We start from the raw sequence: 15,372 nt of genomic DNA on the forward strand, positions 1-15,372 counted from the left end.
CGCGTTGAGCCATAGGATTACACGGTAGAGTTCGTTATGCCCCTCGATTTTTTCTCCTTGAGTCAAAAGGATCATGAGATGATGTTTGCGTAGGAGGGACGCCATCGAGCCTGAGGGATGTGCGAGCTAGCAGGCAGGCACGCTGCTAGACCCTTGTGGCCAATCGGTAGAGGTGTGCTACAGCTAGGGCAGTCCATCCAAGTCTCCCTTACGGGATTAGCATGATGTTGGGTATTAATCATGCGTGCGGACAGTCTACATAGAAGCTAAGGGCCTAAGCACTAAGAACTGAATCCCATGGGATGAGATGAGCCTAGAGGCTCCGAGCTGGCTGCTGACCAGCATAAGTAAACTTGATACGAGAGCTTGCGTACGATACGGGCGAACATGGTGTTAGGTTCTCACCATGTCAAAAAGTAATAAAATCATGAGAACCGAGGCTGTGCACCTTTACTAGTATTTGAAGATTGATGCTCGAGACCTTAAGCCCTAAGGATAGAGATGGGTGCTAGGGGCCACTATGAGAATAGTGGGTTGAAGAGTGATGGGAGTTGGGTTCTTCCCTATAGAGTTCAGAATGAGCAACCTTACGGGGTCAAAATCAGAAAAAATTCTTGAGTAAGTGGCTTGAATGATCAAAATTAAGCTGTCTAAAAAAAATTAGACTCGAGGGAAGGCTAACCTCGACTACAAGTAGTCTTGGTGCCGCAAAGACGTGTGATTTCAGAATGAGAAACGTTGGACCGTGACACCAGGTGAGTGGGCATGGAAGGGTCTAGAGATGCCTAGAAGCAAGCCAAATGAGCAAGCACTGAAAGTTCCAAAAGGGTTAGGTATAGGCACAATGATGGTACTATAATGCCCAGATGAAGAAGCCTTTAAAAGACCTTAACTACAAACAGAGTAGTGTTAAAATGGAGAAGGCTTTAGAACCCGCTAAGCACCAGTACTCAGTGAAAGTGCTCAAATTTTTCCAAACCCAAGGGCTCAACAGGGAACTTAAAATTATTATATCTCTATAAAGGCTTTGTTAGAGCCTAGGCACCTTAAAATTGTCTAGAAGGTCTTTAATGATTATACATTTGGATTCATCATAACCACAAATATCAAAAGGGCTCAAGCATAAATAAGAGAGCATCATTTTCATTTGTACATAAGCAATAAGAAACAAGTGACAACAAGTAAGAGAACCAAGTGTGTGAAGTGTTAGGGACATAAGAACTATGTTCCAAGAGCAAGTGTACATACCTATCTAGTAAATAAACTATTCTTGCCTTAATCATTTTCTTCTAACTTTTTTCTAACTTCTAGGCGGCTAGTCAAGTTTCAACACAGGTGCATAGCACAAAGTCGATTAAAGGCTTACTTAGTCATACGAATGATAGTTACCCCCTAAGACCAAACATTAACTAGGCTTAAGCTCTCAGCCTGTGACAATTGGTATCATAATAGGTTTCAAACTTTGGTGACAACCAGTGTTGGTGTTGATTCGAATGTGGTTGTAGCTTGTGTGCTAGTGTACAAGTTGTGCTGTTGACTTGCAGTGGAAAATGTTGTGTAGGTGATTGCTGGTTATCGGTGCCAAGAAGAAGGCATTAATATGCTTAAGTGCTCCTAAAAAAATTATGGGAAATCCTTAGTCCAAGTTTCGTGATTATAGTGTGCATGCAAAAGTATGGCCAGTAATCTTTAGGCAGAGTGCACGAATAAAATGTAAGAAGGTCGCCCACCCACGGCCAAAAGAAGAAAGTCTAGTTCGAAGGATTTGTTGTCATCCATAGACTCTCGATTGGCAAAATATGAGTTAGCCATGAGAGATTTAAGGGATCAGTTCAAAGGCACCGATGATTGTATCCAAGAGCTAGACTCGGCATAAGATGAGCTCAAAAAAAAGATGTACAGTGTCTTGACTCGAGAGATAAAAGTGCTTATACAACACAATGAGACTCTAAAAGCTCAAGTGGTAGCCTTGTAGGAAGAACTAAAGCAACTTAAGTAGGAGTTTGTTGTGTTTCAAGCTACCATAAATTGTAAATGAGGGTTTAGGACCTAGGGTGTAGGTGCCCAAGTCAAAGCCATTTGCGGGAAGTTATTCTGTCAAAAAAGTCGACAACTTCATATGAGGTATGAAACAATACTTTCGAGTGGCTGGTACAGTGAAAAAAGCCAAAGTAAGTATTGATGTCATGTACTTAACTAATATGACCTTATTGTAGTGGCATTAAAAGTGCAATAGCATATAACAATGGGAGATACAATCACCACATGGGATCAATTTGTAAGGGAACTAACAAGATAGTTTAAGCCAGAATATACAAAAAAAAAAAAAACTAGGGTAAAGCTTCATCAGTTCACTCAAAGGGGAAGAGTGCAAGACTATTGTCAAGAGTTCTCGAAACAGTTGTTTATGGTTTCCAACATAGACGAGTAAGAAGCCTTGTTTGATGGGTTAAAGTCATGGGTAAGAATCAAGTTAAAGTGGCATAAGGTCTAATAATTGAGTCAGGCAATTATAATTATTGAATCGTTGATCGAGTATGAGCACACTAAGTCTCTTAAACTTAGAGATAACGATTTGAATGAGGGAGATTAAAGTAGTAGCTCCTCTTCAAAAAATAAGGATAAAAAAAAGCCTCGACATCGTAAGGCAAAGGCGAAGGAGCTTGATAAGGACAAAGGTAAGAAGGACATTACTTTTAGCTACTTCTTATGTTCGAGATTCTACAGACCTAGGGATTACCCACAACGGAAGAAGCTTATAGCCATTGTGAAGAATTATGAAGAGTGTAATGGTAAAAATAACGATAAGCATTAATATCTTGAAGACTTTACAAGAATGTTGAGGCTAAGTGTTATTGGGTTGAACTGATAGGAACAGACCTCTTAGGCTTCCGATGAGGTTGATAAAAGTGTAGCCATAGATAACCACTAATCAAGCCAACAAGATTAGCAGAGTGTGAATGCGAAGAGCCATCAATTAAGATAAAAAGATAAGCTAGACCTTTCCCTTCAGAGTGTGTAGCAGATGACTCTTAAGAAAAAATTGATTTGGCAACAGTTGTGTTGGCATCAAGGTAAGAAAAAGAGATAATCACAAAAGTGTGCCAAGGACTATCAAGATAAGAGACGAACATCGATCCAATTTACGTGTATAGTGAATGATTGGCATTCTCTTAGTAAAGAGGGCATTGCTAGAATGAGTGAGAGAGAATGTCATGGATCACACATGAGTCTAAAATGAAACTTACTCGAAATTGTATAGATAATGAACTGAAAATGATCGAAACCAAGGCCCTAAATACATATACTTTACCCAAGTGTACATGTTAAGACCAATGCCAGAGTGTAAGAATACATTCAAGGTGAGTTGCACAGTGTTAAAGATGAGGACTGCTTGTTGAAAAGTTCAAGAAAACCCTAGGATGTAGCGCGGCCAATCAGGCACAGAAAGGCTTAAAACCCCCTGGAGACAAGCTAAGTGCGTAGGCATGGAAGCTTCTAGATTAGCCTGAAAATAAGCCAAGTTGGAGGCACATAAGGGTCTAAATATGCTTAGAAGTAGGCTAAGTGCATAAACATCGAAGGTTTCAAAAGGGCCAAATGTGGACACAGTGATAAGCACTGTAATGCCTAGACGAAGAAACCTCTAAAAGACCTTAGTTACAAGCAAAATGGCTCTCAGATAGAGAAAGCTCTGGAACCCGATGACATAGGTACTCAGTAAAAATGCCCAAACTCTTCCAGACTCATGGGCTTGATAAAGAGCTTGAAACTAGTATATCTCTAAAAAGGTCTTAACCAACCTTGTTAGAGTCTAGCCACCTTATAATTGTCTAAAAGGCCCTAAATGACCATACACTTGGATTCATTGTAACCATAAGTACCAAGAGGGTTCAAGTATAAATAGGAGAACTGCCCCTTATTTGTACATAAGCAATAAGCAACAAGTGACAACAAGTAAGAGAAACAAGAGTGTAAAGTATTAAGGTTGTAAAGAATACATAGGGACTGTGTTCCAAGAGTAAGTGTACATACCACATCTAGTAAATAAACTAGTCTTGGCTTAACCATTTCCTTCCTAGTTTTCTTTTAAACTTTTAGGAGCCTAGTTGAGTTCCAGCACATGTGCATTGCATAGAGTCGGTTAAATGCTTACTTAGGCATATAAACGGTAGTTTCCCACCTAAGAATGTACGTTAACTAGGCTTAAGCTCCCTATCTATGACACTAACTTATGTACTTTGACAATGATATAATAAAAGGTGTTTTTAGGTCATGTTGGATTCGATCGGATTAATATTTATTATTAAAAATTATATGTTTGATCAGAATTGATTTGATTTGAAATTTGAAATTTCAAAATTTTTTTAAATTTGACTTAAATTCAAAAGATAAATCTCAACCCACGAATTAAATTTAATTTATATAATAATTTTTTTTAAAAATGATTAAATTAAATTTAATAGAATTATATTTAATTAACATGTATATATTAAAAATAAAAATATATATGTAAAGGTTAAAAATAAAAATTTAATTTAATAAAATATATTAATTTTATTTTTAATTTATATATATATATATATGAATTAATTTATATATAATTCTCATATATATATATATATAATTATATATATGTAAATTTGGGTCAGTTGAGTTCGGGCTTTAAATTTTTTGTCAAAGGTCGGGTCCGAAATTTAAACGAGTTTAAAAATTATGTCTAAGCTCATTTAATGGGTTTTAATTTTTTATCTAAATTCTTTCAAAACTTAGGCAGATTTTGGGGTTTTGAGAGGTAGCCCGGGTTTTAAACAGGTTTAGATATAATCTTAATTGTTGAAATCAATAATGATTTTAGTGTAAAATTAAAATTATAAAGACATATGTTGGAGTTTCAAGACTTCGAATTAAATAGCTCTAAAATTGAATAAATGAAATACAAATTTCATAGTCATCGAGAAGCGAGTGTTAATGTGATTAAATTGGATTATAAAGTAGTAACAAAAAGTAGTCATTTATTATATTTAAGATCAATTGTTCAAAATAATATTGAGATAGAAAGAAATATAAATTATAAAATTAAGTAGGAAAAGTGAAGTGGTGAAATGTGTCGAGTGTGTTATGTGATTGCTATATGTCTTTAAAGTTAAAACAAAGATATATAAAATAACTATAAGACCTGCATTGTTATATATGATTGAGTGTTAGACTGCTAAAAAACAAATGAGAAGAAGATAAGCGTAATTAAAATAAAGATGTTTAGATGGATTGACATCGAAATGTCAACATATCTTACAACTTGGGCTAAGACTAAAAAAGAATATCCAAAAATAAGATAGACCTATACTTGGTTCAAATCCACAAATAAATGCAGAAATAAAATGAGCTGAAATATAGAGATTGTGTTCACACCAGCTGAAAAATGAGAGCATGAAGATGGATGGGCTTATGGTTAAATTCATGGATGAATCTAGACACCAAATATTAAGCCGAAAAATGAGAGCATAAAGATAGATGGGCTTATGGTTAAATTCATGGATGAATCTAGACACCAAATATTAAATACATTATCAATGTGTAAGGCTATAATTTACAGGAGTAAATAGGCAGCTAATTATGTTCACACAATAGATTATTGTGTTCACATGCAAATATCATAATTTTAGGCACCATTTCAGCAAGACAAGATTGAAGGCAATCTCATCAATCTAGCAATTCAAAAAAAAAAAAAATCTTTGAAGCTCTTATGCTTAGAGAGATGTTCTTAACCTATTTATTTTTTTATTATTTTTTGTAAAAGGCATAATAGAGTTTGTTTTCATCTTTAAGTAATCTTTATATTATTTTCAAGTTCTATATCTCTTAGGTGAATTTCCTAAAGTGGTGAACTTATATAATTCTATATCGTTGATTAGAATTCTTAAGGTGATGTTTCTGTATTTCTTAGTGTCTAGTCTTGGTGGTGAACTTCTATCATTTTCATCCAATAACAATATTCTGTTATTATTCAAATTTTTGTAAATTGTCTTTTTTTTTTAGTTTTCTATTTGCAATTAATTTTCAACATCTCGATCATCAATTCCCAGCATTATGGATGTATGATAAAATTATAAGATATAAAATTAGAAATGAAAAAATTCGAGAAAAAAATTAAGGGTAATTTAAAATTTGAAAAAAAGACAAGAGAGGATCATTTGAGATAATTTAGACATGTGAAACATATATGTATCTCAGTTAGGAAAAAAGAGTTTTTAGATTTAAAAGAGATCAAAACTTTTAAAAATAAATTACAAAAGATATAACTGCAAATAATAAGAAATGATATAAGGATTAAAAAATAGATAAAAATATATTTTTAATAAAAATGAATGATGTAAAAAAAATTTAAAATTACGACTTAACATAATTCATTTGACTCCAATATTACAAGATAAAAGACTTAATTTGTTGTTTAGTAAATGATTATAATATAAAAAAAAAAAACTTAAAATTCGACAAATTAACTCTTTAATTATATATCAAGTTTTTTTTACTCTTTCACTTTTTTAAGTGAATAATTGATTTTTAAGCTTTTTTAATATATTTTTTCTTTGAATTAGTATAAACAGTTTCATTTACATAAATTTTAATCAATTTATGATAAATTATTTTACACAATCTTTCAATAAATTCAAACTTAAAACAACTAAGGAAAAACAAATTATATTATTTTAATATAATATGCTGATATAATTACTTGATAATCATGTTGTTTCTTAATTTATTTTTTATATTTAAATACGCGTAACTAAATTTAGATTTAGGCAATCCTTTTTTTAATACAAATATGTATTTATATAAGTTATATTTAGTAATAAAATACTAAAAGATGTGGTATTATTTATTATTTAAAAAATAAAAAATATAATAATAACTTAAAAATCGCCAAAGGAGCGTCCGTCGGTTTCCCGTTCGACAAGTTACTGGCGTTGGGAAGCTTTGACTCTCCGGCCCATCTTATGTCCTCTGAACATTCATCATCGACACTCCGGCCAAGTTGCTCAGGTATTTTTTCTGCTATTTCATCTTGATTTACTGTTTTTATTTCTAGTAGAATATAAAAATCCGGATTAATCAAAAAATTATTGTTTTAAATTTCCGTTAAATTTTTTCATTCTTCTAATTAGATTTATTTCAGATCTCTTTTTTTTTTTTTTGCTTCTAAGAATCTTATTCGAATTTCACCGTATTTGTGTTCTCTGCTACTCTTTCAAAACACTTGGAGTAGCTTAATCTCGCAGGACATGTTTGCTTGAACCTTCGAAGCAATGGAGAGTGTTAAATGCAATGCTCGTTTCATATTCATAGCAGTGGCAGGTAATTTTGCTGTTTGATTCTGTTATCAAGTTGTATTTGACGGTAACTATTTTGAATTGTTTAATGCAAATGAATCTGTTTTCTTTGCAGTTGTTCTTTCACAAGCACTTACCGTTACCTCAGTTGTTGTCCCAACGTCCAATTGCTACGCGCTTGATAATTCTAGCCGTCTTTTTGATTTCGTATCCTTTTTACTTTTATTTGTTGTTGTAAATTTGGTATAGTCGTCTGAATCATTGTTTGGTTAATGGTTCTAAATGAGCATTATAGTTTGAATTGCCTCTAAAATGAGCATTATAGTTTGAATTGTCAGTTGAATGAATTAGGGTTTGGTCTCTAGTGAAATTGTTTTCTCTTAAGCTGTTGATTAGAGTGGGTGGGTTGGAGCTCCTTTTGTGTATGAGGGGAAGGTAAAATCCTTGTGTAATCTAAAGTATTGAAAGCCTTCAATTACTTTTGGTGATAAAGCTTTATTTTCTTTTTATAAATATTTATGTCCAGAATGTATTACATTCTTGTATCTTTCTTGATGCAGGACACTGACGTTGTGATCCGCTTTTGCAAAGATGTGGAGAGTAGATCACAAATGGTAGTTCATAACTTCATGTTCTTAAGTACTGAATCAATGTGCTTAGATGTTATTCTTTTATAATAAAGTCCTTTGATAAGGCAATTTCTTAAAAAATGTTATTAATTAGCTGAAAGTATTGATTTGCAGTTTCCTGCTAGATAAATCTGCTTTTCTTTTCTTTTAATGTTTTGATGGTAAACATAGAATTATTTTAAACATTGCAGCTATTTCTTCAGCTCATTCAGTATCTTTATCATAGCAGCAAGCATGTTGAGCATAATTCACATTGCACATAATGGTCATAATTATGCAGGGGTATGTAGATTTTGGCCGATTCGATAAGTTTAACCACTTTGTTGCTGGTTCAGGGCATGTTGACCTTGTTCAAGTAAGTCTGTTTGGCTTTAAAATACTTGTTTGTGAAATAGTAACTATAAACAAATAATGGTATGCTGTTTCACTCTCTTCCTTTGATGCAATGGTAATGAATGATTGCTATGTTTGTTTATAGTTACTACTTCACAAATCATTCGGTTTTGAAATGATTGCTATGAACAAACTATAAACAAAACATTTGGTTTTGAAATGCTGTGTTTGTTTAATAAGGTGTGCTTGTCTGGAAGCACCTCCCACTTCAACAGTGTCTTAGGCTTCTTAAATCTAATAGGCCAATGGATGAAGCATCATGAAACTATGACTATGCTTGTATTCATTGTTATATTTGTAAAGCCTCCTGAGATTGAAAAAAAATTTGTTTGCCTGCTTAATGCAATATGTTGCGTTTTGACAAAAACCCTGTTAAAGTTTTGACACTGTAATATTGATTCATGGATATATAAAACCTGTTAAATCTAACTTCTCTGAGTGTAGGGGTTTTACAATGGTGACCTGCTGAATTGTGAGAACACCTTTGACAAAATGGGACGTACTGCACAGGTTGATCTATTGCCTAATGGCTACTGTTTCTTTCTCAAAATTTGTGGGAATTTTAGATGTTACTGTTCTTAGAAGTTATCATTTTGTTGTGAAGTCATTAATTATGTGGATTTAAATATTCAACTTCTTCAGGGCATTTCAATATGTGTTAATGAATCTCTTTGATTGTATTTCAGGTAAATATTATATGTGGACATTGTTTAAATGGGCAATGTAAAGGTGTGTGAACTCTTCGTATCAATTCCTCAAGAGCTTAATACTGTGTATCCTAGGAATTTATATCCACCCATCTCTGATTGGTTGATAATTTACAAGTTCATATGGTGTCTTAAACCCTGTCTCTTCTTGCTTCGAGCAGAAATGACAGAGAGAGATTTGGAAAGCTGAACAAAATTATTATTAGTGTTGGGAAATGCTTTGGAAAGCTTGTAACAAGCCAGGCCTAGATAGAAAATCTTGTTTAAAAATATATTGAAAAGTTAAAAAAATAAAGTTGTCAACTAAAATTTACTTACTCGATAGATATCATCTGAAAATTGTCATTAATTAGTTTTAATGAACTGTGACTTTATTGGCAACATGTTATAATAGCTCACGGTGGAGGTTGATGATGATTTTAATAATTAAAGAGTTACCCTGCTGCCATATCACGTTGTTGATCAGTTGCTGAATGCTGACAAAGCATAAAACTCCTAAACAAGTGTGCTAAAGCTTGATTAGGCAATTGTTTTCAAATATTTTATCTCTAGAAGGTGGAAATGGTCTTTCTAGGTGTTCAATCCTAAGGCAGGGGATCAATTTGTTTATTTTTGTGTTTAACAAAGTAAAGTACTATATTTGGTTTATTAAGTTATTTCTCATTCAAACCATTTTCTTTCACTCTGTTTAAAATGGGTGAAAATGACCATCCAACCTCTCTACCCAATAATGTTTTCCTCAGCTCTTACTGGTTAATGTGAGACCTTTCATATTGCTGATAACTTTTTTCAGGTAGTGCTTAAGCATTAACATGCATGGGAGGTCTTTGAGTTTTGTGTTAAAAATCAACTCCCAATATAATGCAGCTATGACATAATCTTTTATTGAGATCTGGCTGTGTGAATAAATGACATTCCAGACATGATATCATGAGTGCCTGAGCCAATTATGTAAAATTAAAAACCTAAAAACTATGATACCCTAGTTTCTTTTGCATTTCTCGTTCTTCAAATTCCTTTCCTTTGATTCTCTGTTCAATTTTTGTGTCCGTACCAATTGCCAATGATTTTTTTCAAATCTTCATTTCTTACCCCAATTTATTAGGAAGGCTTTATTATTTTGGATCATTTTGTTATGGATCCATCGCTGTTTTGCCTTGTAATCTCAACTGCCAACGCTTTGTTTTTTATCACCCTTTAACACTTGTCATTTGCTTTTGGTGTAAATCTCAGGTCAACTTGGATGCATATGCAATGTCTCTTATGAATCCACTTGCAGGTATCCTAAGCAGTATTATGACTTTTCTCTCTCTCTTTTTCATTCCTTTTTTCTAAACGTCTGTTTCAAGTTTCATGCAGTGTAAAGTGAAATTTATGTTACAATTTAGAAAGTGTTATTCCTGGTGCCAAACCACAAGACTAAATTATCCAACTTCTTCAAATAATTGATTGAGATCCACTTTACCGCATATATCTAAACTTTTGTTATTTCTATTTTTCTCAGAGCCATTGTTGAACTGGCCATTCCATGTGAGAAACCAGGCCCACGAGTGTTTCAGGGCTTCACTGTTGGATTTCATCCACGATCAAGGGAAATTGTAAGAATTTGTTTCACTTTAACTGATCTACATTGATTTATATGCAGAAACTCTTTGATTAAAAAGTTCCATTTGATTGAATTGAAGGTTTACAACGGTATGACTCAGTTGGGTTTTGAAAAATCTCACCATGATTTTAGGTATGGTGTCACTGTTATGAGTTGCAATCTCCATTCTCTCACATGTAATGAATTAGTTTTATTTGTTTAGTTTAATTATTTGTGATCGACATCTTATGAATAATCTTTAAAGTTGAAAAGTTTTGGTGAACAGCTTCAGTACCGAGCAGCCACATGTTACCCTTTATCTGACTGCTATTGCATCCCATTCCTACCGAGTGCAAAAACCTATCATTAAGGTACACTTTCTTGTCAGTTCATGGGGTAGAAAATATGCTTGTTACCTGATCATTCTTTGCATGGGGTCCTTCTCAGGTCTTTCCAGAAAATGGATTGGAGATTAAGTTAACAGGGACAGGGGCAACTGGGAACCCACCTACAACTTTATCACCCTCGACTTTGCTTTTAGATTGGAGATGTATATACATCATTTCCTTCAGCAGTATGATGTTCTTGGTTATAATCTGCTCATTTTCCATCTGTAATCCTTTTTTCCCCTTTTATCCTTCAGGTTTGAAGGCCCATAACACCCCATATGAAGTTAACATCACTATCCCAGTGGTGGGTTATGAACCAATTGAGTTTGTTCTAACAAAGATGTGCGGTAAGCTCCCCAATTCTGTTTTATTCAATGGTAGGTTTTCCAACAGCTGTGTCTTTTGTTGGTAGAGTGCTAGATTTTTAGTTTCAATGACTAGGTTAATCCCAGACAATCTCAAGTGCCAAAAAAAAACAGTGATTTTTCTGGAATCTATTGAAGTACCGTTCTGGTACCAGCGATGCATTTTCCATAGAACTTGCCATCAACTACTTTAAAGTTGATTTTTTTTTCTTTTTTCCATACATGCAGAATACACACAAAATCAGGAAGGAGATGCTACAAGAGGGTGGGCTATATTTGGAATAATTTCTTGCATGTATGGCAATCTTCAGTAGTATTTTCATTTGTCCTACATGTGATTAATGTCATCTGCAGCAGATGCAGTGTTTTGTGCAGTGTATGCTGCTAGTTTCTACCAACTGATTAAATTGTCTCATTTACCCTAAACCGTGCTTATGCCCAGGGTTCGGGACTTACAATTTGTATTGCAAAGCCCTTCCATATATCTATTTTCTAGGGCATCAATGTTTGTCACTGCAGATAGACAAAAAAATTGATCTCTTTCTGTTGGTTCTGAAATTTTCTGTCTGTGAGAGTTGCACCCATGATTTAGTGTTCGTGGGAGTTGCATCCATGATTTACTGTATGTGAGAGTTGCACCCATGATGTTTATGATAAAATGAATTGGCCTTGAGCAGATTCATGGTTTCATCAACTCTTTTTTGCTGTGGAGGGTTTATTTACAAGACAAGAGTAGAACGCCAGGTGGGCTACTTAGTCTATAGTTTAGTATTTTGTAATAGTTTACAAAAATTTATGCTTGCAAGCACTTACACATACATTTTACTTGGAGTCTTGGATGCAGCATGGAATTGATGCACTGCCGGGCATGACTATTCTTTCTGCCTGTTTAGAGACTGTAAGTTTATGGATATTATTTTCTTCTTTTGTGGTGAACAATATTGCTAGAACTCTTGAACTTCTTTTCATGCAAGTAATAGCTGCTTCAGAGAATTCTCTTACAGTGCGGTAGCCAACACGCATATTGTTTAGTATTGGCATTGCTTTAACATACCTTAGTAAAGTAATATGTGGATTAAATCAATTCATTAACTTAGCAGTTCTCCTTATAATTCTGTCCATGAATGTGCAAAGTATGTATGACAGGTGAGTGGAAGAGGGCAAAGCTACTCACGAGCAGAGGACCTTAACACCGCATTTGCCAGTGAAGTCTCTTGGGAGCGCCCACCTACTGCTGCTGCTCAAGGAACATGGACACCGAGCGAAAGAAAATATGGTTCAATTTAAATTTCTTAGTCCTTACCTCAAAAATTCCAATTTTCTTCTGCTGAATCACATGTATGAATATGAGGTATAATCAAGTTATGCAATCTCTTATATCTTTTTTTTTTTTTTTGGTTAAACATAACTCATTGATATATTCATGATGTAGCATTTTGAAATTCCTTCAAAACTCATAGCATATACCATTTTTTCCACTTGCTTTTTACCATTTAATCTTCAAGCTGTTAGTAGCAACATTTGCTTCAAGTTGTTACAGCCTAGCTTTTCAAGCCTTAAAAAGGATAATGGTAATCATGTCCAGGACATGGAGCTGAAAAACGCTGTACTCTTTTCGAATTGCCACATGTGCAGAATCTTAATAACTAATAGTCTGATATAATAATAACACTATTAGTTTTGTCCAAATCTCCATATATAAATCAAGACAAAGTGGAAACATCTGTCTTACACCAATCTAATCCAGTGCTAGTTTTCAAAGTCAAAACAATCTATAAATAACGTGTTAATCTCTCAAACATGTCTTAATCTAAAGAAAACTTTGCATTAAAGGCGTGCAACTGTAAAGATTCTATTTGGAGAAATGATTAAATAAAACATTTGCTTAACGTCACCTAATTTTTATTTATTTTTGTTTAAAAATTTCAATAGCTTCACAAATCAATTTTCTTTCCCATTAAATGGTGAATATTAATTCTTCCACCAAAATTAACTAATACTAGCATATAAAATATAAACGTACTCTATAAGCTATGTGTAAATAATACCTAACCCATAAAAAAGCGATTATATATCAAAATTATGTGAAAAAAAATATCTATGATCGATGTTGAATGAGTGTCTTATTGATGACCTATAAATTTTTTTTCTTATAGATTTATAACACAATCATGAATCATGATGTTATGCTCCGAGATTGAGATATAATACAGTCATTATTTTGAAGTAAAATTTCAAAGTAATACGAAACCTATTTCATGACCTTTAAAAAATTCTCAAATAAAATAAAATCCTCAAGAAATTTTAATATCAGTAAAAAAATTAAATAACAAGTTTTCAAATCGCTAATGTCGAATATTATAACTAAAATGAAAAAATACTTCATAAAATCCTATTCATTAACAATATTTCATAAAATACTATTCGTTAAAAAGTTCTCTAATGTTCAGATTTTTCTAGTTCCTCACAAGATTAATCATACTTATCATTTATATTCTCTGTAAAAAAAAAAGTAAATGGAAAGTAAGCAAATAACAGTTCAATAAATATAGACTCACACACTTTACCAGATCAAGCATCATTTTCATACATATTATATAGATTATTCTAAAAATATTAATCAAATCATAATGTTAAAATATTTCAAAGATCATCATTATGTCAAACATTTCATAAATTTATAAATTAATATCAAATATATCAATTCACAAATCATTTCAAAATTATGTTGTTATTCAATATTGTAATCAAACCAAATCATGGATCAATATTTAAAATCATCACAAATTATCATAAATCATTAGTTCATCGTTAGTTTATCATTAGTTTTGGTCATTGCTATAACTCGTCACATTGATCGTATTGACAATTTCATCCTCATTATCATTACTAATTATTATAACCTGCTAGGCACAACTTTATGCTAACTACTATTATCCGTTAGTCAAAATCGTAAAATTAATTTTAGTGTTAATGATTCTACTTTCCAAAGATGCAAAAATGTAGCTATCATAAAATTGTTCCTTAAATATAAATTATTTTCTCATTTCATACATAAGTATGATTTATCATTTATATAACAAAACATAAAATAATTATATGCTTAGTCCTATTTACATACATCGAAAATAAGAATTAAAACATTCATTCATTTAAAAACATACATATATGCATAGATTCGAAAACAAGTAAAGCGTATGAAATTCTATTTACCTCTTTTCAATTTCACCACTTAGTTTTTCTCTCAAAATAATTTATGGCATATTCAAGATAATTTTAACATAACAAAAATTAATCAATCATTTTGAGACCAATTATACCAAAAACAATTAAGTTAACAAGGGTTAACTCAATTAATTAATACTAATAACTTGAGCTATTTTAACTAAAATAGCCATATCTTAAGATGTCCAACTCAGAATTAAGGTCTTTTTAATTCATTAGAAACTAGACTCAATAAGCTTTCTAACCATATATGGCCCATCTCATGATTCTTTGTAGATTAATTATAATAAATTTTGCAATCCACGTCATATGCTGCTATCAGATAATACGTATACCTTCTAATAAAAATCACATATTTATTCATAGGAGACTCCAAATTCAATTATGCTTGTTTTGTTGAAAAGTAGATTTAATGAACTTTTCAAACATATATTGCTCAATACATAATTCCTTGTATAAAAATTAAGAGGAATTTTGAAATTCAACCTTGATTATGTTGTCATACAACCTACATATCTTTAAGTAAAAATTAGACATCTCTTCATAAAAAAACTTGGATTTGACTTCGATATATTTCATTAGAAAACAGATTCAACATGCTTTCCAACTATATATAATAGTCATAGCAATATCTAATCCCTTAATAGAAAATAATATTTTAGCATCTTATTCAAAAATAGAATTTCTCTTTTAACCTTTAAAAATCTAAATCTCCATTTTCAGCCATTAAAATCCACTCAATAATTAT

General features: G+C 32.4%; 1 protein-coding gene across 2 annotated transcripts; it reads left to right on the forward strand.

Moving 5' to 3' along the window:
• The first annotated feature begins 6,934 nt into the window (after positions 1-6,934).
• LOC111317210 (G-protein coupled receptor) lies at positions 6,935-12,877 on the forward strand. Of its 2 annotated transcripts, none has more exons than XM_022919614.2 (18): positions 6,935-7,044; positions 7,268-7,356; positions 7,447-7,538; positions 7,728-7,766; positions 7,892-7,945; positions 8,241-8,315; positions 8,798-8,863; positions 9,040-9,082; positions 10,294-10,339; positions 10,565-10,658; positions 10,746-10,798; positions 10,932-11,016; positions 11,093-11,195; positions 11,289-11,411; positions 11,628-11,694; positions 12,077-12,143; positions 12,244-12,297; positions 12,546-12,877. In XM_022919614.2, exons 2-18 carry the CDS (start codon positions 7,308-7,310, stop codon positions 12,684-12,686), a joined length of 1,251 nt encoding a protein of 416 aa, XP_022775349.1. In that variant the 5' UTR covers positions 6,935-7,044; positions 7,268-7,307; the 3' UTR covers positions 12,687-12,877. The 2 variants fall into 2 exon arrangements, with proteins under 2 accessions (XP_022775349.1, XP_022775352.1); XM_022919617.2 differs by having other exon boundaries at positions 11,289-11,381.
• Positions 12,878-15,372: the final 2,495 nt, after the last annotated feature.

The sequence above is a fragment of the Durio zibethinus genome, chromosome 24 (genome assembly GCF_047325235.1).
Source record: "Durio zibethinus cultivar Kanyao isolate XHJ-2024 chromosome 24, ASM4732523v1, whole genome shotgun sequence".
Classification (NCBI taxonomy): domain Eukaryota; kingdom Viridiplantae; phylum Streptophyta; class Magnoliopsida; order Malvales; family Malvaceae; genus Durio; species Durio zibethinus.